The sequence below is a fragment of the Erythrolamprus reginae genome, chromosome 1 (genome assembly GCF_031021105.1).
Source record: "Erythrolamprus reginae isolate rEryReg1 chromosome 1, rEryReg1.hap1, whole genome shotgun sequence".
Classification (NCBI taxonomy): Eukaryota; Metazoa; Chordata; class Lepidosauria; order Squamata; family Dipsadidae; genus Erythrolamprus; species Erythrolamprus reginae.
The window spans coordinates 146,769,170-146,795,652 of record NC_091950.1 but is presented as its reverse complement, the minus strand read 5'-3'; the positions used below and the strand labels follow the sequence as shown (position 1 = coordinate 146,795,652).

Here is a 26,483-nt window from a genome sequence, read left to right as displayed (position 1 = left end):
TAATGGGGTTTTCACTGTTTTTAGTATTGGATTATTGTTATATGCTGTTTTATTACTGTTATTAGCCGCCCCGAGTCTGCGGAGAGGGGCGGCATACAAATCCAATAAATAACTAAATAAATAACTAAATAAATAAATAACTAAATAAATAAATACATACATACATACATACATACATACATACGTGTAAGTGCATTAAAATTGATTTGGGAAATGCAGCAAAACAAAATAAATTTATTTTTCACAATTCCGTACCCAATGTTGAGAAGTGTAACTCAAGATTCTCCTTTTGTCTTCCTATTTGCCAACGACTCTGGAGACAAGGCAAGCAGTCTTTTATCCAACCCATTTCTACTTTTTTTCACCAGTCCTGTAACTGCCTTAAATCCAGCAGCTGGCCTTCAGAAAGCATTTTCTGCAGAATGGATAAGAGAAGTAGCAGCTGCCTCTAATTAAGAAATTTAAGGCTGCAGTTCTATGCATTTAGAAGACTCAGAATTAAGGGAATAGCCAAATAGTCACATTAAAGCCCAACTGACTGGTCCTTGAGCTGGCAGAAAAGCCAAAATTCTGCCTCAGCAAGAGGTGGTGTTCTTCGGAACGGTCTAGCCATTTTTCAGACAGATGCCCTGCAGAAATCAGGTGTCCGGTATATCCAGTGCAGCCAAACTCAAATTGCCATAGATCTTAGTTCCACATACTGAAATAAACATAATGTCTCTGGGTCAGTATAGGCCAAACCTTGCCCGACTGGAGAAATTGGGAATCAGAGCACTGTCTGTACAGATCCGTGAAAATGGTCCTTCAGCAAGAACTAGATTCTTTATGTATGTATGTATGTATGTATGTATGTATGTATGTATGTATGTATGTATGTATGTGTCTTCTAGGGCGAACACAGCGAGACCTGAGCTGCCTTCCTTCTATAAATACTGGTGGCTGAGTGTGGTTTGATGGGTTAGCAATTGCGTCAGCAAGGAAGGCAGCTCAGGTCTCGCTGTGTTTTCGTAGATTTTCACGGGTACAGGTATGACGGTCTTGGTATATTCGGGTTTCTTCCCGTGTAGGATTTGGAAATTTCTGGCGATGTTTCGACGAGGTCCCACTCATCATCTTCAGGCTGGTGTTTCTGTCCTTGTTCTAGGGCGAACACAGCGAGACCTGAGCTGCCTTCCTTCTATAAATACTGGTGGCTGGGTGTGGTTTGATGGCTCAGCAATTGCCTGCTGTGTAGTAGAAACTTCCTGGTGAGTCAGTGGGGTAACACCTGGGGTGGTTGATGTAGCTGAGGTATGCTGATTAGTTAATGGTTGTTGATTAGGCGTGATATCCTGAGTAGTTGGAGTTTGCAGGCTACTTGATTGTTTTGCAATGTGTGTTCTGAGTCTGGTTTCAGTTTTTATGGCTGGGTTACATTTGAGGGCTGGTTTCCAGATGTCTGGTAGGCGGGAGGTATCATCCCGCTTGTTCATATTTTGGGGATGTTTTTCTATCTCGATGGCTTCCATGATTATTCTTTTGCTGTAGTGTTCTGTTTTGGAAATTAATTTGGTACTGTCAAAATCAATTTCATGTCTTGTAGTTTTGAAGTGTTGGAAAAGGGAGGATTTATTTATATATTTATTTATTTAAACTTTCTAACTCCATATTCATACATATATCAATGCATTTACCTTACAAACATATCCATAACATTCAGAGTTACATAATTCTAGTTGATCTCTTTTGTTTTCATATCAACACCTCTATCATATTAATATGTTGTCAGTCTGTGTTCATGTTTCTCTTTCTCACTCCCCTCCTGCTCTTTCCATCTCTCCCATCTACCTTCCTTCCCTTCTCTCCATCCTTCCCTTCTTCCTTCCTCTTTCCACCCCACCTCTACTTTCTTCAACTACTTCCTCTCTTTCCCTCTTGACCTTCCCTTGAGTGATTTCAGTTTTAATGAATTTTATATTAAACAGACTGATAATATATTACTAAATAGTTACATTCTTTTGGTGTCCCTTCTCTTATAATATTTTTATAATATCTATAATCATTATCCTTTAATTGTTGGTATACATTTTATCAGTAATACTTACTATTTCTTTGCCTTCTAGTTTTGTCATCTGGGTTAAGTTATTTCTTTATCGCTCTCAATCTTTTAATTTTGTGTTCACTTTACTTCAATTTCTATATTCATTTTCTAACCAATTATAAAACTTCATCCAAACATTATAATATTCAGCTTTTTCTCTGTCTTTAAGTTTCATTGTCATTCTGTTCATCTCAGCGCAGTCCAACATTTTTTAAAGTACATCTTCTTCTAATGGAATCTTAGATCCTTTCCATTTTTGTGCGAATGCAATTCTTGCTGCTGTTATCACATGTACAATTAAATATATATCTTCTTTGTCAAAGTTATTTGGTAAGGTGCCTAACAAAAAGAACTCTGGTTTTAATTCTGACCTTTGCTTTAACATTTTTTCATGTCTGTATTCAAGTCCAAAATATTTTTTGCAAGAACTAGGTTCTATTGAGCGGCTTTATAGATGATTGTATTCTTGACCTTATTCTGACTTGCCTTTCAGCCCTTGATTTAGAGCACTTGAGAGTACTTGATGCCCTGCTCTCAAGTGGCTACCATACTTCTGCCTTGGCCTAAATGTGAACGTACTGTTGTCCTTGTTTCTAGAGGGTCTGGAGGTAATTTTAGCCACCCTGAAGAGGGACAAAGCAAGACACTTGAATTTTCCAATGTCTCATTATAACAGGCCATCTCCCAGTTGTTAGTCTCAGGAGAACTGTTGGCACCCTCCAACTTCCTTAGTTATGCCACAAATGGGGATGGTTGGGTGACAATATAAGTAATGCTTGAGTTTGCATCTTACCCTCGATTGCGCCTGATTAAAAGATTCATCTCAACATTAACTTACACTAAATGAACCTTTCCTCTTTGTTAAACCCAATGAAAGCCCTTTCTATTTTGGAATGAAATGTATGGAATTGATAGTTGTCAATTAACTTCTTTTGATTCCTCAATTTAAGTTCCTTGTGTTCACGTTTCCTGATTAGTATGTATCATCAGACTGTGACCATATGGTGTGTATGTATACTAATGATATAATTATATTCTTGCTCAGCATCCCCATCTTTCTGGGTTTTGGCTGATTAGTTTGCAAGATAGGGCCTTTCCTGTTGTGACACCCAAATTGTAAATTGTCCTCTTTAAAGACACTTCGTAAGCCTTGTCCCTTGTGAGCTTCAGGCTTTCCTCCCACTAACTTCAAAGTTGCAGATTGTCTTACTTTTGTGGGTTTTTAAAGTACATCTCTGGAATGGAAGTTTTTAAAGTCCGAAAAGTGTGTGTGGGGGGGGGTGACCTTATAAATAACATGAATCAAACAATCTCATCTTTGCATCACAGTGCACCAGCAAGCTTGGCAGGTGGAAATGAGATGGGGATGTTGTCATATTTCTGTCCTTTTCTTGTTCTTTTTTTAAAAAAACTCTATTTTCCTTCCATTGCAAGCAGTGGGAAATACTTTATTTAGTCCAGTCAAAGGGCTGGTGTAAATTTATTTTTAGGCAAGAGAAATTATGGGAATCAAAGGCCCACATGTTCATGTTCTTATAAGGAAATACGATATTCTCAGCATTACTAAAATGACCATTCCTTTTAGGGAAGTACAAGGTCTGTACAGATTACATATAAGAGAGAAAGTCTGTATGGTCCTCTTGAAGTATGAGTCTCAATTTTTCCTGAAATCAGTCTCCTTCTCGTGGCTTATTTATTTATTATTTCGATTTCTAGGCCGCCTTTCTCCAGAAGTTACCATCTTCAAGGTAATAGGTTCTTTAAAACAGTGTTTGGACTGGGGAATTCTGGGAGTTGAAGTCCAAATATCTTCAAGTTGCCAAGGTTGGGAAACACTGCTTTAAAATACTAATGGGAAGACTTTCCTACTGTTTAGAGAAAGAAAATATGGGCTACTGAATATTTCTACTATGAAAGAAAGATTCGACAGTAGTCTGAGAAGGCAAAATGGGTTCTGGAGAACTACTTTTTCTAAGGCTTTGAAATATAGGCAAATTTTATGAGGGCTAAGACCAGGGGTGGGTTACTGCCCGGATGGGGGGGAACGCAGTGGGGTAGCAAAAATGGAGCTCCACCCCAGAGCACCCAATTTGCACTGAAAGATGTTGAAAGAGAATGCATAAGCCATGCATAAGCCATGCCCTGAGCGTGGTAGTAATAATTTTGGTAGCCCTTCACTGGCTAAGACTATATGAGATAACTTTACAAGGGAAAGTTAAAATAGCTATTTAATTTAAATGGGGGTGAGGAAAATGGATAGGAATATTCCTTGCATAGTCAAACTCAGATGCTCCAGAAAAGCTGCGTGATAAGAGATTCAGGACAAGTTGAAAGTACTGTACTTCCTCACCCAGAGCACAATAGAACCATCTGAAATGCTTTTCTCAGAACGTAGTAACAGCATCAAATTATTAGACACACAGAGAGGAAGATCCTCAGCCACACCAAGTGCATTGGACATGTTCAGGCCAGTCCCTTTCTGTCAGTCCAGCTTACCTTACAGGGTTGTTGTTGTAAGCTGGTCAGTCCAGCTTACCTTATAGGGTTGTTGTTGGCAAAAAAAACAGCTATGGAGCAATATGTATAACAAACATATTCCATCAAAAAGGTGAAGAAAAGAACAGGGATGAAAAATTAAGCCATTCATATGGCAACATGCAGGGAAGGGCCATACGGTCAGAGAACATAAGAAGAGCCATGCTGAATCAGGCCAAAGCCCATCGAGTCCAGCATTCTATGTCACACAGTGGCCATGGGGATCTTGAGCAGAAAGAGAAAGCAAGACCCTCCCTTTCCCCTGACCCCCAACAAATGGTACTCAAGGGAATCCTGCCTGCCGCAACCAACATAGAGGCGGCACATGGACATCCGTTTCAATAACCACCAATACACTTGGCATCCATGAATCTGTCTAATCCTGCCTTGAAGCTATCAAGGCCGACAGCTGTCACGACCTCTTCTGGAAGTGAATTCCATAAACCAATGACCATAAACCAACGGGTGAAGAAATATGTCCCTTGATTTGTCCTCACTTTCTTACCTATGAGCTTTAGGGAGTGCCCCCTTGTCCTAGTATTGTGTGATAGAGAAAATATTTTTTCTCTATCCACCTTTTCTATCCCATGCATGATTTTATGCACTTCAATCAAGTCACCCCTTAAACGCCGTCTTTCAAGACTGAAGAGGCCCAGGCGTTGCAACCTGGTTTCATAAGGGAGGTGCTCCATTTCCTTTATCAGAGACAGGTGCCTAAAAGAAATGATAGTAGCGTCTCAGAATATTCAAGAGGACAGGTATTGCCTCTGAAAAGCTACCAAGGTGGAAAGAGAGGTTTCTCAACCTTAGTAACTTTAAAATGGATGGATTTCCAGAATTCCACAGCCAGCAAGGGAATTGAAGTCCATCCATCTTAAGGTGTTGAAGTTAAGAAATACCAATATAACTGATACCCTGCAGTTTTTGATATATACAAGACAGGATAATCTCTCTGGACATTTGGAACAATCAATTCAGTCTGTATCGCCAAAAGCCGTTGGTCAGGTATCCCAGTTCAAGTTACTGAAGGTCTTAGGTATCAAGAATAACATCTTGAACCCATCTTGGATTGTTTGAGCTGTGGGTTTTTTAACTGGGGTTATCGTTTTAATATTTATATTTGACCTCTTTTTATTGCAAATTGTATTTTTAAATTGTTGTAAGCTGCCCTGAGTCCTTCAGGATTGGGTGGCATATAAGTCGAATTAGAGAGATAGGTAGGTAGGTAGACAGGTAGATAGATAGATAGGTAGGTAGGTAGGCAGGCAGGCAGGCAGGCAGGTTGGTAGATAGATAGATAGATAGATAGATAGATAGATAGATAGATAGATAGATAGATAGATAGATAGGTAGATAGGTAGATAGGTAGATAGGTAGATAGGTAGATAGGTAGATAGATAGGTAGATAGGTAGGTAGATAGGTAGGTTGGTAGATAGATAGATAGATAGATAGATAGATAGATAGATAGATAGATAGATAGATATAAGTAGGTAAGTAGGTAGGCAGGTAGGTTGGTAGATAGGTAGGTTGGTTGGTAGGTAGGTAGGTAGGTAGGTAGGTTGGTAGATAGATAGATAGATAGATAGATAGATAGATAGATAGATAGATAGATAGATAGATAGATAAGTAGGTAAGTAGGTAAGTAGGTAGGCAGGTAGATAGATAGGTAGGTAGGTAGGTAGATAGGTTGACAGGTAGGTTGGTAGATAGATAGATAGATAGATAGATAGATAGATAGATAGATAGATAGATAGATAGATAGATAGATAGATAGATAGATAGATAGGTAAGTAGGTAAGTAGGTAAGTAGGTAGGCAGGTAGATAGATAGGTAGGTAGGTAGATAGGTTGACAGGTAGGTTGGTAGATAGATAGATAGATAGATAGATAGATAGATAGATAGATAGATAGATAGATAGATAGATAAGTAGGTAAGTAGGTAAGTAGGTAGGCAGGTAGATAGATAGGTAGGTAGGTAGATAGGTTGACAGGTAGGTTGGTAGATAGATAGATAGATAGATAGATAGATAGGTAAGTAGGTAAGTAGGTAAGTAGGTAGGCAGGTAGATAGATAGGTAGGTAGGTAGATAGGTTGACAGGTAGGTTGGTAGATAGATAGATAGATAGATAGATAGATAGATAGATAGATAGATAGATAGATAGATAGATAGATAGGTAAGTAGGTAAGTAGGTAGGCAGGTAGATAGATAGGTAGGTAGGTAGATAGGTTGACAGGTAGGTTGGTAGATAGATAGATAGATAGATAGATAGATAGATAGATAGATAGATAGATAGATATAAGTAGGTAAGTAGGTAGGTTGGTAGGTTGGTAGATAGGTAGGTTGGTAGATAGATAGGTAGGTAGGTAGATAGTTTGACAGGTAGGTAGGTTGGTAGGTTGGTAGATAGGTAGGTAGGCAGGCAGGCAGGCAGGTAGGTAGGTCTTAGTTTGAAGCAGAAAATGCCTAAACAAGGCCTCAAATGAGAAGCTTGCTTAGCAACTTGGCCACTCACACCAGGTGCCATTTCCTCACCTGGAAAAGGGTGTATTCAGAGAGAGCACATTACAGTAGTCTAAATTTGAGCTGAACCATTCGAGCATGAACCATAACCATTCTAAGCTAGAGAATTAAACCAGTTTGCCTAGAATAAAGCAACGACAGCCACTATGCCAGGAGCATCAGAAGCAGGAGGCCTGTAGAGTTGATAATTTGCTGAGGAAAAGCAGCTAAAGGAAGCTGCCAGCCACGTTCTCCACCTGTGATCTTCACAACGGGGAGCAAGGGGTTCATCTAGCGTCCACCAGGCCAATCCAGCTGATGCTCTGACATGGCCGTTGCGTAGCTCAGAAAAAGCGAAGGCCTAGATTGGGGAGAGGAGCCCTAGACTCAAGGCTTTCGCTTCTCCCTCTGTAGCTGGCCCAGCTGCCAGCCTCCCACCTCGGAGGCGCCTTTTGAGTAAGCATGGCTGCCATGAACATCACCCATCGGCAGGGTTAAATCAACTCATTAGACGAAAGCTCCTGGCCAAATAAGAATCCTCTCACCCAGCACAGCCAGGAACCACCACCCTCCGCTCTGAGAAAAATTAATATAAAGCTGCCCTTGTGTGAAGGGCCTGATGGTATCAAGGACAGCACAATAAATCTCAATGGAGAACATGTTCACAGAGGTGGGGGGCAGCCTCAGCCACGGAGCAAAGACTCAGCTACTCCACACATGGATTTCTTGCTGGTGATTCCTTTGGAAACTCCCAAATCATCCTACTAACCGTATTGAAATAAAGCCACTCCCAGGCCTTGCACCGGTGCTCTATGCCCCTAGCACACAGGGAATGTTCAGGTAACGCCCTTCACCAAAGACTGTTTCACAGCGACAGGATGATGGAACCCCAAATTCAGCATGGGGAATTCTGGGAGTTGAAGTCCAAATATTTTCAAGTTGCCATGATTGGGAAATACTGCTTTAGGAGATGCAGACTTTTTTTGCAGGGGCGGCACCTTGACTAAATAATAATAACAATAATTTATTAGATTTGTATGCTGCCCCTCTCCGAAGACTCGGGGCGACTTAACTCTCACACAGATAGAGATAATGCTATATTTCTATATTTCTGACAGATTTTTAGCATAACTGGGGATTGTTTAGTTTTTAGTCAATATATCCCAACTTACATAGAAGAATCGTGCGCATAGCACTCTCTCCTCCTGTTTTCCCGACAACAGCAACCTTGTGAAGGAGGCTTAAAGAAAATGCCTGGGCCAAGGCAATTCGTAGTTTCCATGATGAAGGTTTTCATGATGAAGGTTGGGCACGGATTTGCTAATTACAAATTAAGCCACCTAATCACACAGCATTTTTCAACCCTTTTCTTTTTCCCCCCTCCACAGTTTCCATATATACATCAATACACATACCTTAAAACATATCAATAATGTACATTGTTATACATTTTTATCAAGACGATCATGCAATAATATTCTATTTTGCACCTATTTTGTGCTGTTATTTACCGGTCTGTTTTTCTCCTTTTCTTTACACTCCCCTCCCTTGGTCTCCATCTCCTTCCTCCTTCCTCCTCCCCACCCTTCCTAGGTCCCTCCAACTTCTTCTCTTCTCCCTTCGCCTTCCTACTTCCTCTTCCTCCCTCTTAACCTTTCCCTGAGTGATCCTGATCCTAATTCATCTAAAATTTAACAGACTGATAATATATTCCCATACATCTTTAAACTATCAGTGTCTCTTCTAATAATCATTATGACCTTTAAAGCCCTACATGGCATTGGACCAGAATACCTCCGGAACCGCCTGCTACCGCACGAATCCCAGCGACCGATAAAGTCCCACAGAGTTGGCCTTCTCTGGGTCCTGTTGACTACACAATATCGTTTGGCGGGCCCAGGGGAAGAGCCTTCTCTGTGGCGGCCCCGGCCCTCTGGAATCAACTCCCCCCCGGAGATTAGAACTGCCCCCACCCTCCTTGTCTTTCATAAACTACTCAAGACCCACCTATACCGCCAGGCATGGGGGAGTTGAGACACCTTTCCCCCAGGCTCTTTATATTTTATGTTTGGTATGTATGTGCTGTTTGGTTTTTAAATATGATAGGGTTTTATAAGCTTATTTTTTAATATTAGATTTGTTTAACTATCATATTGTTTTTTATTATTGTTGTGAGCCGCCCTGAGTCTTCGGAGAGGGGCGGCATACAAATCTAATAAATAATAATAATAATAATAATAATTATTATTATTATTATTATTATTATTTTGTATATCCTTTCTGTACTCATTTCATTTAACTCTTTATTCTAGGTACATGCTGATATTCTAATACTGCCTCCTTAAAATCTAATTTTGTCACCTGGGTCTACCACCATTTATTCTCCATTTCCTTCTCTTTTTACTTACTTGGCAAGAGAGATACCTTGGTCATGAACCTTGGCAACTTGCAGATGTGTGGACTTCAACTCCCAGAATTCCCCAGCCACAATCTTCAAGTTACCAAGGTTGAGAAACACTAATGTGGAGGATGAGAGGACTATTTCAACATACAGCTGTAATCATTCTGTGTGTGACCATCATATAGTATGTACATTTTCTGGGCTAGTCCTGTTTTAATACATGTAAGTGGTACTGTCAGTTGCATTTGACTTAAATCCATGCCCTCTAACTTTCTAATGTTGTTCTGCTGTCCCAACTTCAACTCCTTTTTAATAAATCTTGCTATGTGCTTGCAGGTGTGTGCACACATATACCCTAATCTGTGGAAATTACACAGAAATCCTACCCTCCAGTAGAACTTTGGGTTTTTTCCTTTTCCCTCCTTGGCTTTCCACTAGTCAAAACTCTTGGAGAGAGATTAGAAAGCTACTGATCTGGTCAGTGTTATTATTTTCAGAATTGGCTGCATTTATTTATGGCATAGATAAAGTGGACTAATAGAGGCGCAGTTAGTTGTGACTCTTGGAACAATTGATCTCTCGAGGGAGCATGCACGGCTTTTATAGACCAAGCCCTGAGGCTTCATTTATATACTTATCTGCATAAAAACGCATATACACACACAGTCTTATTGCCTAGCATATTAGAAAGCTGTCATTTTGCAGGACTTGAAAATGGTGTGTATCAATTTGTGTGTGTGTGTGTGTGTATCAATCTTTAAACATCTATAATATGTAAATTGCTATGATAGTGCCATCCACTAGCAAGTACTGCCATCTGCTGACTTATGGGGAGATTTTGCAGTGTGTGAGCCCAGGTTATTTTTTGCCAGAATCTGAAACTAAACAGGCTGGAAAATGAGTTAAAAGGGGGCATGCAAAATAGCAGTGTGGATGGAGTTTGTTTCTCATGGTCAGTCAAGGAAGTGTCACAATCTCTGCATTTAGTAATCCATCAATATTTGTTCCCCTCTGTCTGGTTTTCTCACATAAACCTTTTATGCCAGGAACCCATATGTTCATTTTGGGGGGGGGGGGGGGGGTGTTCTCTCGGCATTTGATCAAACAAAATGTGATTGGATGTCTCGCTGTAGTTTTCCTCTTTAAAAAAAATGGTTGTAGTTTCTTTATAGTTTCTTTCTGTATAGTGGAAGACAGTTGGATAAAGATATGAAAGGGAGGAAATTTTATTGCTCTTAGCTTGCAGTTCCACCCTGATATTCAAATGGACAGAATTCCAATAAGTGAAATCAATCAAACATTATGCGCTAAGTATTTACTTGCATGTTGTATGGTTACAAAAAGTCTCTTTTGAATTGAGCTTCACTTTCAGTAATTTCACAATCATGACCAGTGTTCCCTCTAATTTTTTTTTGGGGGGGGGGGGGCGGAAAAGTATAGTGTCTGAGCGGCAGTCCCTTCGGGACTGGGGGCATAAAAATAATAAATAAACAAACAAACAAACAAACAAATAAAAAACCCACCCTGTTTTGCCTCAGAGAATTTCAAAATAAAATACTGTACTGTGTGTCTATAACAGTGAGCTCATAATAGGGCAACTCTATCAATATCAAAATGCCACTTAAATAGTTGAGCTAGTTTCAAACTAGATTTTGATTTTCTTTCTCTCTTCCTTACTCCCATTCTTTTTCTTTCTCTTTTCCTTCCTCTCTTTTTTCTATCTGTTTCTCTCTCTTCCTCTCTTCCTCTCTCTCTCCTTCCCTCTCACGCTTTCCCTCTCGGCTTCTGGGCAGGTTTGGAAAACTCTGAGTTGATGATGATTTTTAAGTGAGCGATTGCTCAATGCTCAGCTTAGAGGGAACTATGATCATGACCATAATGTTTTCCTGGCAACAGTACCAAAATGGTGTGCTGAGTTCTTTCCAGATTTTTTTTTTTCAAGTTCCCAGTTTATTCTACAATCCTGGATTTTCCAAGTGGTCTTGCATCAAAGTACTAGTTTGGCCATGCTTAATTTTTCAAAACCACCCACAAAACATAATTAATTCTGGTTAATACTTGTATAAGGACTTTGTAGAAATTTGAGGACGGTAGAAAAACTAAAAAGCCAACCAGAAGAGATTACAGACAGCTCGCAGTAAACTACCTTGAAAAGTACAGACACAGTCATTATGAATTGCGCTCAACTCGAGAGTGTCTTTAATATAGAGTAGAAAATATGGAGGTAAAATGTTTAATAAGCTGCAGAACAACTCTGCAGGTTTTTAGGGCATCGCACACAAGGAATTCCTAACCAGTGGCTCTTTTGCATGTAGTGCTAATATATTAACACTCTATCGTTTAGGAAGAAATATTGCCTTCATGTGAAGCGGTCGATATTCTGATTATAAGCCGTCTTAGACATGAAGTGGAGATGCCAAGAAAATGTTTTATGTATACCCTAGTGTGTACAATAGATTATGTTAAAAAGCACACACTCAATGCTTGCAAGTTATTTTGACTTTTTAGTCTGTACAGGAACCAATACCAACTTCCTATTAAGAATGATATGAAGCCTAGTCTGAGCTTATGTAGTGTAGTAATCACTATAGCTTGAGGGCAACCTCTAATATTTGACCTGTTGACCCTGTCCAGTTCTTCATAACGTGCTCAATGGTAACACTTTTTGGATATTAATAATAATAAATAATTTATTGTCATTGTATGTATATACACAGCATACCCATACAACGAAATTCACATGATGCCTAAAGATTAGGATATGATCATTCAACTATCAGATCTTAATATCAAATTGTATACATAAAACGAGCCGGCTCAAAAGTAAAAATGGGAAATATATAAATAATTCAATAAAAACACTCTGCGTAATGGATTTTGGCTTGCAAAAATGGTAAACGTGCACCATATTGATTCAAGGGGTTTCAAAGTTCAGAAGTCCTAGTTAAAACCATCTGCTACAACCTTGTTTTCCAAGTCATGTCATGGATGCAAATTAACAGTCCCCCTCAAAGGATACATCATAGTCATAGCCACACTCCATTAGCAAAGCCAATGTTTTTGAATGCAAGATTTCTCTTTGTTTCTAAAGACCTGAAAATGTAGCATAAATGGATGAATGAAAATTTCTAACTGTAATCAATCATAAGTGTTGAGCATTCAAATGCTGAGAAAGTAAAATTACCAGATGTCCGATATCCAACCCGTTTAGATTCAAATAGTTTGATTAGCATTGAAAAAAGGAAATCCACAACATTATTGACAGTCAGATAAAGCAATGGAGCACACAAATCTCTCAAGGAAAAGATGTGTATTTGATGGTTAAGCATTAAGGTAAGTTGACTTTGTGCAGTATAGCTATTCATATTTGTCAAAATAAAATGTTCAAAAAATGTGCTAATTACATATTAAAACAGAATCCCACAGAAGAGACTTAAAGTAAAATGACTGTTTGGCATTGTTGGGCCATTCATTTTCACCCATTTAATTGGGTTTCTTAAACTTGATTCTCCTATTGTGCTTAGCAAAATGGAACATAGCCAACTTTTAATAATTGGTACAATTATTAAATTATGAATAATTAATATAATGCCATCATTTTTCCTGTGATCCTGGATTGGTGACCATATGATTCCAATTACATATAAAAGAAAAATAGACTAAAAATGCCTTGAGTTCTCATGAAGTTTTAAAAATCCTACAGGGATCCTCTCCTGCATTATCTTGGTGATGATTCAGTAGCAAGAAAATTGAGTGTGTTGAAAAGAAAACTGACAAGGGTTAAAAACAGAAAGACACGAGAAGAGATACAGAAAAAAATACAAATCTAAAAAAGAGAAGATAAAGTACTTTAATGTCTGAATAGGTCATTTGCTGGTTTATAGGCTGATAAACCATGTTAAATGCAGAAGTAGACATCACCCCCTATAATATCTCAGTGGAGATTTTAATGAAGCTGGGATTGGGTATATAATTATTTACCCCAGACCAAAAAGTACTCCAAAATAAACATGCTGAGTTTAAAAATAACAAGAAATAACAGTTGCACGTAGTTGTTTCAGACTGAAAATACTTTTCAGTATAGATCGTATCAACTTTATTACTAGTTTTCTATGTTCAAATATAAAAATTCAAAAAAAGGATTCATACTTACAATTCCTAGAGAAGTAAATATAAATAGCACATACAGAAATACTAATACTAAATTACAAATGGGTAGGGAAATGAAAAGGAGTCCAAATTACACCAGGATCCATCTGAGGCATACAAGTAGTTGGCAAAGAGTAGGCAGTACTCAGAAATTTATTAGCATTTCTTTATGCTCTAATACATTTTTCACACATATACACACACATACTACTACTATTGTTGCTGTTTCTAAGACTTGATTGCATGTGACTCAAACAAAAGAAGAATTATATGGCTATCTTGGAAATAATTCACCTTATATAGGGGGGACATGATAGAAACATTTAAATATGTTAAAGGGTTAAATAAGGTTCAGGAGGGAAGTGTTTTTAATAGGAAAGTGAACACAAGAACAAGGGGACACAATCTGAAGTTAGTTGGGGGAAAGATCAAAAGCAACGTGAGAAAATATTGTTTCACTGAAAGAGTAGTAGATCCTTGGAACAAACTTCCAGCAGACGTGGTTGGTAAATCCACAGTAACTGAATTTAAACATGCCTGGGATAAACATATATCCATCCTAAGATAAAATACAGGAAATAGTATAAGGGCAGACTAGATGGACCATGAGGTCTTTTTCTGCCCTCAATCTTCTATGTTTCTATGTTTCTAACTCCGTTTGTCATCAAATATACAGTGCACCGTTCAGGAAGCTAAAGTTAATTGTGGCTCCCTGATGAGTTTACCTACCTGCTATACTGTAGCGCCTTAATTATATCCGTAGAAATTCACTAAAAGAGGCACAAGGTGATTAAGAGTTCCATCACTTCCTATTTGATGAGATGCATCAACTTTTTTTTTTTTTAGAATTAACATTGAAAGTGGAATAACCAACTTTTTCTGATATTCTTTTTAAAAAATGCCTGCGTTTAAAAAAATCCTCATAACAGATTGGGAAGCAAATGTGTTGAAAGCACAGGAATCCTGTCAGAAATTAAAAATTTGGCAACTTGAGATGAGAAGCTTAAGAATTTGGCAACCGGCAAAGCCTGGGGCAGATTTTCCAAGCAGGCCCTTGGCCTAACTCTCTCTCTATGTCACTTCTCCTTATTAGGCAAAGAAGGCCCTTGAATAAGCTCATTTGTATCCAGGGCTCCTTGTAGCCCTCTGAACCTGGAGGATTGCAATGCCGTCTCTTACAGCTTGAAAGGGAAAAGAAGGTCAAAAGCAGGAGAGGTTGGTGCTTCTGCAGTGCTTAATTACTGAGAGAGATCAGCTCCAATTGTTGGCTGTAATCAATATTTATTAATTACCACAATTAATTGTGATGCAGAATTAAGGCGGTAATGAGTGGAGTATGTAATCAGGAAGGGCTTGTTAGGCAAGCTAGACAGGGGGCATGCTGGCAGGCAGCCACTTCAGCGCCTCCAGGAGTGACAGGGACAACGGGAAGTGACAAGAAGGGCTTTGAGAAGGGAGGGAGGGAAGAAGGTAGCACCAGAAAGCTGCTGCGCGGAGAGTCTGTGACAGGTTGTGTTTTTTTCATGGTGCTCCATGATCCATGTTAGGCCCAGAGCTGCCTGCTTCCTTGGCACACTCGCTTTAGTGGGGAAAGTCAGATGTAATAGCCTTTCATCCTGTCAGGATGGGACAAGGTGAGCTATTGACATTTGTGCGCCGTGTTACACGAGGAGCCTTTAATAAGACATCTCTGGCAGGCTTTGTCTTCTCTGTTCTCTGTGAAAGAGAACATGGGGGTCTCCTGAGTCGCAGACCCCTTTTCAAGTCGAGCGATGGTGTAGTTGTAGGTGTCGGGTTTTCGTAGTAGGAGCCAATATGGCACAATTGGATAGACCATTATCTTTCCAAGAGATTCAAGTACCTACTCATCACAGCCAAGAATCGTCGAGATCTCCACGATAGCATAACAATACCTAGAAAGAGATTCCTCTCCAAACGCTTCTGGTTTTTTGTCTATCATTTGTGGGTCCATGGCCTTTTTAATGAGTCATTATATTCAGTGATGGGCTCCTATGGGTACACTCAGGTACGCAGAACCGGTAGAAAAAATTTGATTTTTTTTCTTTTTTCCTCTTCTGGGGTCTGGATATGTTTTTCCTATCGTAGTAAATGAGGTTGAATGTGTATAATTTTAGAAGAGCTGTGTGTGCGTGTATATAGTAGATAATGTATATTTTTGTGTGCCTGTGTGTAATATGTATGTACACATGTGGCATATATACCATAGAATTAAATAGTATATTTTGGATGTTCAGCAATAGTAAATAGATAGGGAAATTGTATCTCTTTGAGGCGAGGAGAGACCAGGCACCCTAACCTTAACCCAAACCCTTGACCTGAGTGATGTCAGGTTGGCCACCTTTAGGCCAGTCATATGACCTTTAAACCACCCCTCGGCCACATGATTGTCAAGCCACACCCATCTGGTCACATGGCTGGCAAGCCACACCCACAAAATAAGCCACGCCCACAGTTATTATATTCTACAATTGTATCATTTTGACCAGAGGTGGGTTCCTACAGTTCTAACCAGCTCTTTAGTAACCGATTAGAACTAACCGTTAGTAAAACGGTGGTGACGTCATGGAGCCAGTTCTGTCGGTGCTGGTCCGTGGGCTCCACCATCTTGGTTTTGGCTGAGTTTTAGGCATTGTGTATGCGCCTGCACCAGTGGTGGGCTATGAGCCGGAACGCTATATTGCGCTCGCCGCCGGGCTCTTAAGTTCTTGCAGGACCAGTGCAATTTTGCTGCTGCACCTGTAGATGTAGCAAAATCGTGCATGGAGCTGCAGGTAAGGCCTTGTCGAAACACGGGTGCAATTTTGCTACCTCCACAGGTGCAGCAGCAAAATCGCACTGGTCCCGCAAGAACTTACAAGCCGCGGCAGTGAGCGCAATTTAGCATTCCGGCTCGTAGCCCATCGCTGGCCTACACATGCACCAATTGCATGCATGCATGGCCATGTGGCATGCAATGCACACGTATGGGAGGAAGCAAACTTGCAGTGAGGCAAGTTAGATTTTGACCCCTGATTTTGACCAATTTCTATTCTGTTCCTCCATGGGCAAGAAAAATATTGCCCCCTCTCCCTTTTCCTGGAGTTTTTTTTTTCCTGAACTAGGCTTTTCACAGATGTTGTCAGCTTTCCCTCAGGGGCCTCTTGTTAAACACCAGCAGCATTGCGCCATTCTGGTTTGGGTAGAGCAGAACGGGTTTTGCCAGAGAAAAATATACAGCCAGGGGGAGGTATTTAATCCTTTTTACATTGCCTGGTTTTTTGTCTCACAAATTCTTCTTGTTTCTCTAGAAGCAAGCTCGGCTTCACAAGCTGCACCGGCTTCCAGTGTGCTTCTGGGCACAATTCAAAGGGCTGATTGTCACCTAAAAAGCCATTCATGGCATGGGGTTGGATTATTTGTGGGATTGCCTTTCTCTACCCATCCAGTAGATCCAACAAGAAGGGGCTGGTTCCAGGTCCCATCTGTCAGGCAATATTATCTGGCAAGACCTAGGAAGCAGGCCTTTTCAGCTGCAGCACTTATCCCCCAGAACACACACACATACATACTCGCACACACTCCAATCCAGTTGGCTCTGTTTCTGCTGGCATTTCATAAAGCCTTAAAAATGTGTGTGCTTTCCCAGGCATGGAGGTTAGGAAGTTAATGGAGCCATTTATTTGTGGCGGCTTGTCTTCAGCTGCCTTGGTCTATATTTATTATTATTGTGTGTATTTATTATTATTGTTTGGCTGTGTGGAGTTTATAATCTTACATTAGCTACTAGCGACATGAGCGGCCGTATAAATGGATTTAAACAAACGGGCTCAATCTAGCTGCCCTTGGTTTTTGCAAGAGAGAATCTGCTTTGCCCCATAAGTGGCAAAACAAAAGGCAATAAAGAAATTTGAGTAGAAAGGGCTGGCAGAAAAGTCAGGAGCCAGTTACATTGGGTATTGTCGCAGGGCATTTGATTTTATGAAGGGCATGCAGGATCAACTGGAGCTAACAAGAAGGGAATTTCGTACTAAAAACCTAGCAGCTGAGATGCAACCCTTGGGGCAAGTTATCTGAAAATACAGGGCACATATGCATTGTCTGCTTTGTCTGTGGAAGGCAATTCAATGGAGAAATCACATGGGATGATGTGTGCAATTGCCTTTTCCCCCACAGCAACCCCTCCCTGTTACCACTTTCAACCAGTAGTGGGTTTCACTTACCTTTGCTACCAGTTCGGGAACGGGAGCGCATGGGTGCGCTTTGCATGCGTGCAACACTTCTGAGCATGCACAGTATGTTTTTGAGGGTGTCCGGCCAGGTGAGCAGAGTCTCTGCCACTACCGGTTCATTGAACCGGTGCAAACCAGTAGCAGCCCACGACTACTTTTTTTTTTTTTAAATTTAATTTAACTTTTATTGAAATACATAGATTAACACAATACGCAAACCAACACAAAGACATTTAAAAGAAAGTTGGATGGATGAAAGTGGGGCTAATCCTAATAGCGGTTCAAACTATGTTAACATTCTATTACAACTCATATTCGATAGGTCATATAAACCAGTTTTGTTGACAATAAAAATCCTAAGTCATATAAGTAATCTTCTATCTCAATTTTGTTTTGGCAATATATTCGAATTCCAGGCAATAACTTTGTTAATGGAATATTAATCCAATATACATTGATTACTTAATCCTTTTTTCTAACCAACGATAGAACATATCCAAGCATTTGTAAAAATTGGATTCTTCTTTATTCTGAATTTCTAGCGTTAGTTTGTCCATTTCACCACTATCAAACCTATGTTACCCGAATGGTGATTCTGTGATTCTATCATCTTTGAGAAATGAAGGGCAATGGCAGAGAATTGATACTGAGATCTCTGCAGGGGTGAAATTCAATAATTTTCCCTACTGGTTCTGTGGGCATGGCTTGGTGGGCATTGCAGGGAAAGGATACTGCAAAATCTCCATTCCCACCTCACTCCTGGGTGAAGGATACCATAAAATTTCCATTCCCACCCATTCCAGGGGAAGGATACTGTGAAATCTCCATTTTCTCCCCACTCCTAGGGGAAGGATACTGCAAAATCTCCATTCCCACCCCACTCTGGGACCAGTCAGAGGTGGTATTTGCCAGTTCTCCGAACTACTCAAAATTTCCGCTACTGGTTACCAGAAACCTGTCAACCTGCTGAATTTCACCCCTGGATTGCCGCCTCCCCTTGTTAATCAGAGAATGGCTGGAGGCATCTGGCACAACTGGTACTTTGTGGTGGAGTGAATCCTGGGCCCTTTGCAGAAAGCAACACACTACTTCAGACAAGAATCATAGTTTCTTTCAGGTACAGCCTGGAGAAGATCTAGGATACTTTAGCTCCAGGTTCTGCACTGCCTGTCGGTATCTGCTGAACAGTTGTGAAAGTGCCTTTATCCTTGTGATTACAATCCCCTTCTTCTGTGTGATGAAGCTACACAGGCTGTTTTGCAGGAGCTTGTACCAGATACCTAATGCGGTCTGGAATGCGACCTTTTAACATCAGTGGCATTGGTCCAGTGAATCCAGGACTTGCATTAGCCTCCATTATTCAACATCTACATGAATCTGTTTGGGGAACTTGAGAATGAGGAAGAAATCCTGAGGTCTGGAGGCTTTTGTTTTCTGGAGGAGAAGAAACAAGCAAAGACTGAATCCCTGCAAGAAAGAAGAGTTTGTGCAGAAAGCATTTGACAACTTACGTCTCACAGGAATAATTCTAGGACGTGTTCCCTTGAAGGTGGTCATCTAGGGCAGTGTTTCCCAACCTTGGCAACTTGAAGGTATTTGGACTTCAACTCCCAGAAGTCCCCAGCCAGCATTCGCTGGCTGGGGAATTCTGGGAGTTGAAGTCCAAATATCTTCAAGTTGCCAAGGTTGGGAAACACTGATCTAGGGTATCATAAAAATGGCTAGTATTGGACAGGCAGGTGGAGACTATGGATGGAGGGGTCTGGGCCCAGATTTAACTGGTGTTCCAACTGCAGGCCTCCTCGGAACATGATGGCTTGACAGTATTTACCTGCTTCGTGGATTATTGCAGAACACTTTACATGGATCTCCCTTTGAAGACTACACAAAAGCTGGACGCAGCATCCTATTTATTAACTGGTGCCGGTATTAGCACCCAGTAAGTAGTATTTAAACTAGTTTAAACAGTCAAGGGCTTGTAAAAAGGAAGCTAAACTAGTTTAAGCAATACCTGTCTTGTAGGAGCTTCATTGGTGCTGGTAAAAGAACTCCTAGCCATTGTAAAAATCTCAGAGGGACACCATTGTCAATGATATTGAAAGTTTCGAAAAAGTCTAAAAGATCCAGGAGGAATACATTCTCCCCATCCATTTCTAGCATAGATCATCCAGTCGGCTGAAATGGATATATGTCGTAAGAAAGGGGAACAAATGAAAGTATGGATTTACTTTGCTCAATCTCCATGTAAAAACCCAGTACGGTGATCCTTATCTTTGTTAGGTGTTGCACTGGGGTGGAAAGTTAGTTATTTGATTGTAATGATGCTATCTACAAATGGCAAGAGTGCCCGAAAAGAAGGCGGCTAAGGGGACAGATAAATTTCTAGAAGTTGATAGCAGACTTATCGGCTATCATTTGGCCATTTGTATACCTGATTTTAATTTCCATTCCTTCCATTGTTCAATACAATACTTAACTTGTGATCCAAGTCATTGTGGTTCTCATTGATCAGTATTGACAATTGGCTTCAAGTCTCTGCCGTTGAGTTGCGTAAGAACCCTGTCACTAGGAATAAACCTGAAGCTTTTGCAATGAGAGTGTTCGGAGAGGGGTGGCATACAAATCTAATATATTTATTATTATTATTATTATTATTATTATTATTATTATTATTATTGTTATTGTTATTGTTATTATTATTATTGCTGCCCAGAGGCAGTTAGCCCTTACCCCTACTTAATATTTAGTTGGTTTGAGATAACTGGAAAGAGAATTGCTTAGAACTATGATGGTGAACCTATGGGGGAGGCTGTTCTTTCCCTCCCTGGGCTTCAGGAAAGCCTCCAGAGCCTGTGGATGGCGAAAAATGGGCCCAATGGGCCTACTGGAAGTTTGTTTCCAAATTTTTGGTAGGCCTGTTGGGCCCGTTTTTCACCATCCATAGAGTCCAGAGGCTTCAATGAGGCCTGTACACATACACAAGGGGAGAGGATGGGGGGTTGTGCACATATGTGCAGGGGGAAAGTATTGCATTATGGGTGTGGGCACAAGTGTTTGATATTGTGTGTGCATGTGCCCTTTTGGCATCCGAGCGAAACAAGGTTCAAGACCATAGAACAGTGTTTCCCAACCTTGGCAACTTGAAGCTATCTGGACTTCAACTCCCAGAATTCCTGGCTGGGGAATTCTGGGATTTGAAGTCCAAATAGCTTCAAGTTGCCAAGGTTGGGAAACACTGCCATAGAACATGTCTCAGAAGTATTAGAAAACTTGCTGCAGATTCCTTAGTGGGCGACGGGTGTTTATATTAAAAGTGTCCTGCAGAGAAAATATTGGAAAAGCACAACTTATCATAAATATACCAGGAAGCTGCCAAGGGGACAATCTAGGAACGAAGTTAAAATAGAACCATGTGATTAGCTGAGCTGTAGTGGACAGTGGAAGCTGTCAACTACACCGGCAGTTATTGTTTGTTATTATTCGTTATAAGTCATTCAGAGTTCATTCTGCTGTTATCGTTATGTGCTGTGAATTAAAGTATGTTGAAGGCAAGGACTGACTTATCTTAATCATTACACCCACCAACCAAAGTATTTATTACAATTTATCCAGGAACAGATAACCTGAAGAAATTTTGGGCACGTTCTTGTGGACTCTATTTGTGGCTGGGACTGAGGAGTACTATGATCCAAAATTGTAGTGTGTGCGTCAAATCCCCAGCTGTAAAACAACCTAAGGGAGTGCTTATGAACTATTATTGACAGTAAGAATGAAAAAAATAGCAGAACACTGTACAGTAGTACCTCTAGATACGAGCTGCTCCACATGAGAGGATTCCAAGTTACGAGCCGCGATGCGAGCAAAATTTCTGTTCGACACCCGAGCTCAAATTCGGGATACAAGCCGAGCTTCCACTAGGTGGCGCAAGAATCTCCTTGCTTCCAGTTATCTTGGCTCGAAAAACAAAGTCTAAAGGCATTCGTTCGAGATGCGAGTTGATCGACTCACGAGCTCGGGTCTGGAACGAATTAAACTCGTATGTCGAGGTACCACTGTATATTACTATTAGGAAAAGAGACAGTTCATTTGCTCCCAGAATGTATATCTATCCTGGACAAGACATTTCACACATTTATGGGACTGGGATTCTTTTATAAATTGGAAGACAATGATTCAATCACAAGGAAGCCTTGTGAGTGGGCACTTCTTCTGTCCAGAAGCTACGCCAATGGGTAGAACATTCTGATGATCCTGTTGTTGTGTCTCTGGTGCTAGGCCAAGAAGATAGTGTCCAGTGAATGTGTTGTGTTGCCATTCATGAATTTTGGTTTGAATGAGGCTCATGTGGATGGATATTCACAGCAAGGAAAGGTGGGAATTCTCATGGATCAGGAGAAAAGGAAGAAACGTGGCAAAGTTGAACTGGGAGTACAAAAAAATTGGAGGGTTATTTGCGAAAAAACCACTCACATATATTCGGTTAGAAGCATCATGATGTTTATCTAGGAATAAATATAAATATAATATAATTCAGAGCTTGGTGGCCATCAAACCAAAATGATCATTCTTAAAATGTGGTTCTCTCCTTTCTTAAAATTTCTTCTTTTAGCATAATGTTGCAATGATGAGATGATGGGATGTATATTTTACTTCTTATTTATTCAGAAGATCCGCAGTTAAATTTTCATTTATCAGTAACACTGTATGAATAGATAGCATGAGATGTAAGTTTTTCCTTTTCAGAATCATATCCACGAACTTCTCTGGACTTATTTACAGAGCAAGGACAACCAAAAATAGGAATATATAACTATATTGATTATTGCGTTAAAGAAATAATGTCTGAAGGAAAGTATTGTGATGAATTATAGCTATGTGATTGTTTGTTTGTTTTCTTTATGAATCAATGCAGAATTACTAAAAGTATAACTATGTCACTGTTTTTAAAGAAAATGTTTTCAAAAATCAATAAAGTTTTTGAAAAAAAAAAAGTAAACAGATTGAAGAATGCTCTGATTAGGATTAGAATACCCACAGGCGAAGGGAAATCTTCCCACTCCTTGTAACCCCACTGATATCTGCAATATTGTTGGCATCCTCAGAATATTGGACCCCTTTAATCTGTCCTTTCTCAGAGATAAATATTATTTAATAATACATGTTCTAACTGCAGCCAGGATGGCATTAGCACAGTGTTGGAAACAACCAAAAGTACCGGACGACTCACCCATCCTTAAAAAAATATTTGTGCAGAAGCAGATGCGCTAATATTAAAATAAAAAAACAAAGAAGACACCGACTACTATAAAATTTGGAAGTATTTTTATGATTGGTTTGCAAAAAGAAAAGAAAACTAAAATTACAATACAACTCATAATATATTATCCTAATATATCATTTCTTTTTATTGTTTCGTTTTGGAAATTACAATGGATTTCATTATTTATATATTTGTAATATATTTATAGAAATAATAATTTTTAAGTTACCAATATTAAATATAAACTTAACATAAGGCGGGAAGCAAATAATGAACTTATGGACAAATTTTTAATAAACCAAGATGAATGATTGAACACCGATAACCCAATGCCAGATGAAAGACAAGATAAAAACTTAGTTTTTTTTCTTTCTCCTCACAAAGCATGAAATAAATATAAGTTAATATATTGTTATTAAGTACTTGTGATTAGATTTTTTTTTCTTTTTTTGCATTTGTTTTTCCCCCCTTTTTCTTTTTGATTATGTATATTTGTGTATTATATTTGTGTATTGTGTATGAGGGTTTTTAAAATTGTATGCTATATGTTTTTTAATGAAGAAATTTAATAAAAATTATTTTAAAAAAAATAAAAAAACCTTAAAAGCTTGAAAGAAAAATCTGTCCTTTCTCACAGGTCTACACCCGCTATGGAAAATGCTACACATTCAATGGTGACCGAAACAAAGCACGGATGACTCGCCAGAGTGGGATGGGGAACGGTCTGGAGATGATGTTGGATATCCAACAGGAGGAATACCTGCCCATCTGGAGAGAAACCAGTAAGAACCCCAAACCCCCAACAATTTACCCTTAGATTATCTATGGTGACCTATCCAGATTCCTAAGAGGTCAGTAAGGGGCGAGTACAAGTGCACTAGAGTGCCTTCCGTCCCCTGTCCTATTGCTCTCCTATATCTCCTATTCCTTTCTTCTATTCCTATATCTCTTCTTCTATTCTTTCATTGATATGTTCTATTACTATAACTTCTCTTCTATTCTTTCATAGATATATTTTACTATGAGTATCTCCTCTATAACCTTCATCATGTATTTTACTATGTGTATATAGATATATACCCACTAAAACCCTAATTGTGTATTGGACTAAATAAATAAATAAATAAAAATAAATAAACCTGCATGATTATTAGGAAGGCACATGATTCTGGAGTCCTTACATTAATGATATTAATCCAGAGGGCCATCCCTGTCCTGGCTTTCTATTGTATTCCTTTTATGCATGACAGATATTAAGCAGCATGGTGGCCTAGAGGTGAAGGTACTTGCCTCTCACTTTGGAAGGTTGAGAGTTCAATGCTAGGCAGCAGCAGATATCTATCTATCTGCGTGCACAGAGAAAATATCTGCTACGTATTAAACTAAGCTCATCTGGGTAGTAAATGCTCAGCTCCATTCAGTTGCCCTGCTCTACGCTGAGTAAAGGAATTAAAGGGTTGTAAAAAGGAAAAAGTGCATGTAAAATATTACATATACAGTGTTCCCTCGATTTTCACGGGGGATGCGTTCCGAGACCACCCGCGAAAGTCGAATTTCCGCGAAGTAGAGATGCGGAAGTAAATACACTATTTTTGGCTATGAACAGTATCACAAGCCATCCCTTAACACTTTAAACCCCTAAACTGCAATTTCTCATTCCCTCAGCAACCATTTAGATTATTACTCACCATGTTTATTTATTAAAGTTTATTAAAAAAATATTTATTAAAGGCGGACGAAAGTTTGGCGATGACGTATGACGTCATCGGGCGGAAAAAACCATGGTATAGGGAAAAAAACAGCAAAGTATTTTTTAATTAATATTTTTGAAAAACTGTGGTATAGCCGTTTCGCGAAGTTCGAACCCGCGAAAATCGAGGGACCACTGTAATCCCAAAAGCACAGAAATATTGATTAAATTACTATCTGTCTTAGAGTGAAGGTGAAACTAAGAGTCACAAATGTGTTACTTGTAATATTTAAAAAATTCTGTATCAAGATTCTGTTCTCCTCCAGATGTGTTGAGACTTGAAGACCTGAGTTCCCAAAGTTAGGAAAGCTGCTGCATACCCTGTTCAATACCTGAATATCAAAAATATAACAAATATCCAGATAACTCAGTTATCACTCCATAGTTTGTGTTTTAAACAAAGCATGGAAAGCATACCAGCGACAACTTTTAGAGTTCTTTCTAATCCTTTAGTAATAAAAGCAGTCCAGGTCATGTGACTGGGAGGGTGGATGGAGGCTCAGAAAGCTGAGCTGGCAACTCCTTTCCAACATTGAGTTTGGTTGGAAATAATACAAAGATTAATTAAGGTGGATATACCACCATGTCAGACTCATGAAAAAGTAATGTATCAATTCTGGAGATCCTGACAGCCTGTCTGTGACCTTTTTAAAAGTTGTAATATATAGCCATATCTGTACAGTGATGCCTCTACTTACAAACGCCTCTACTGATAAACTTTTCTAGATAAGAACTAGGTGTTCAAGAATTTTTTTCCTCTTCTCAAGAACCATTTTCCATTTACAAACCTAAGCTTCCAAAACTGTAACTGGAAAAGGCAGGGACAAGCCTCCGTGGGGCCTCTCTAGGAATCTCCTGGGAGGAAACAGGGCCTGAAAAGGCGGGGAGAAGCCTCTGTGGGGCCTCTCTAGGAATCTCCTGGGAGGAAACAGGGCCAGAAAAGGCAGGGAGAAGCCTCCGTGGGGCCTCTCTAGGAATCTCCTGGGAGGAAACAGGGCCTCCACCCTCCCTGTGGTTTTCCCAATCGCACGCATTATTTGCTTTTACATTGATTCCTATGGGAAAAATTGCTTCTTCTTACAAACGTTTCTGTTTAAGAACCTGGTCACGGAATGAATTAAGTTTGTAAGTAGAGGTACCACTGTATATATACAATGGTACCTCTACTTATTAACTTAATTCGTGCTATACAATGTATAGCATGAATACATCATCCTGGTTGTCAGATGAATGAACATATTCCACTAATGTCTAACCCTCTCAAAAGAAATCCTAAGCAGGGCACCATCACTTCTTGTTCCAGATGAGACATCATTTGAAGCTGGAATCCGGGTACAGATCCACAGCCAGGATGAGCCACCCTACATTCATCAGTTGGGATTTGGAGTCTCCCCTGGTTTCCAGACCTTCGTTTCCTGCCAGGAGCAACGGGTGAGAGCCAGAAAATACAGGTTCCTCTAGCTTGATAAAGAGTGACTCAGGACATTGTTTGGGAGAAGCTGAGAATAACAATAACAATATCACTTAGACTTGTATACTGCTTTACAGTGTTTTGCAGCCCTCTCTAAGAAGTTTACA

General features: G+C 39.7%; 1 protein-coding gene across 3 annotated transcripts in view; it reads left to right on the top strand.

The window, feature by feature from the left end:
* ASIC4 (acid sensing ion channel subunit family member 4) overlaps positions 1–26,483 on the top strand; it is a 168,124-nt gene that overhangs the window by 82,749 nt on the left and 58,892 nt on the right. For all 3 annotated transcript variants that reach the window (XR_011556892.1, XM_070728583.1, XM_070728575.1), the window contains exons 2-3: positions 23,793–23,937; positions 26,209–26,336. Coding sequence is in view for 2 of the 3 variants with exons in the window: in XM_070728583.1 (XP_070584684.1) it covers positions 23,793–23,937; positions 26,209–26,336 (273 nt within the window). In the remaining variant the exon portion in view is untranslated. The remainder of the gene's footprint in view (positions 1–23,792; positions 23,938–26,208; positions 26,337–26,483) is intronic.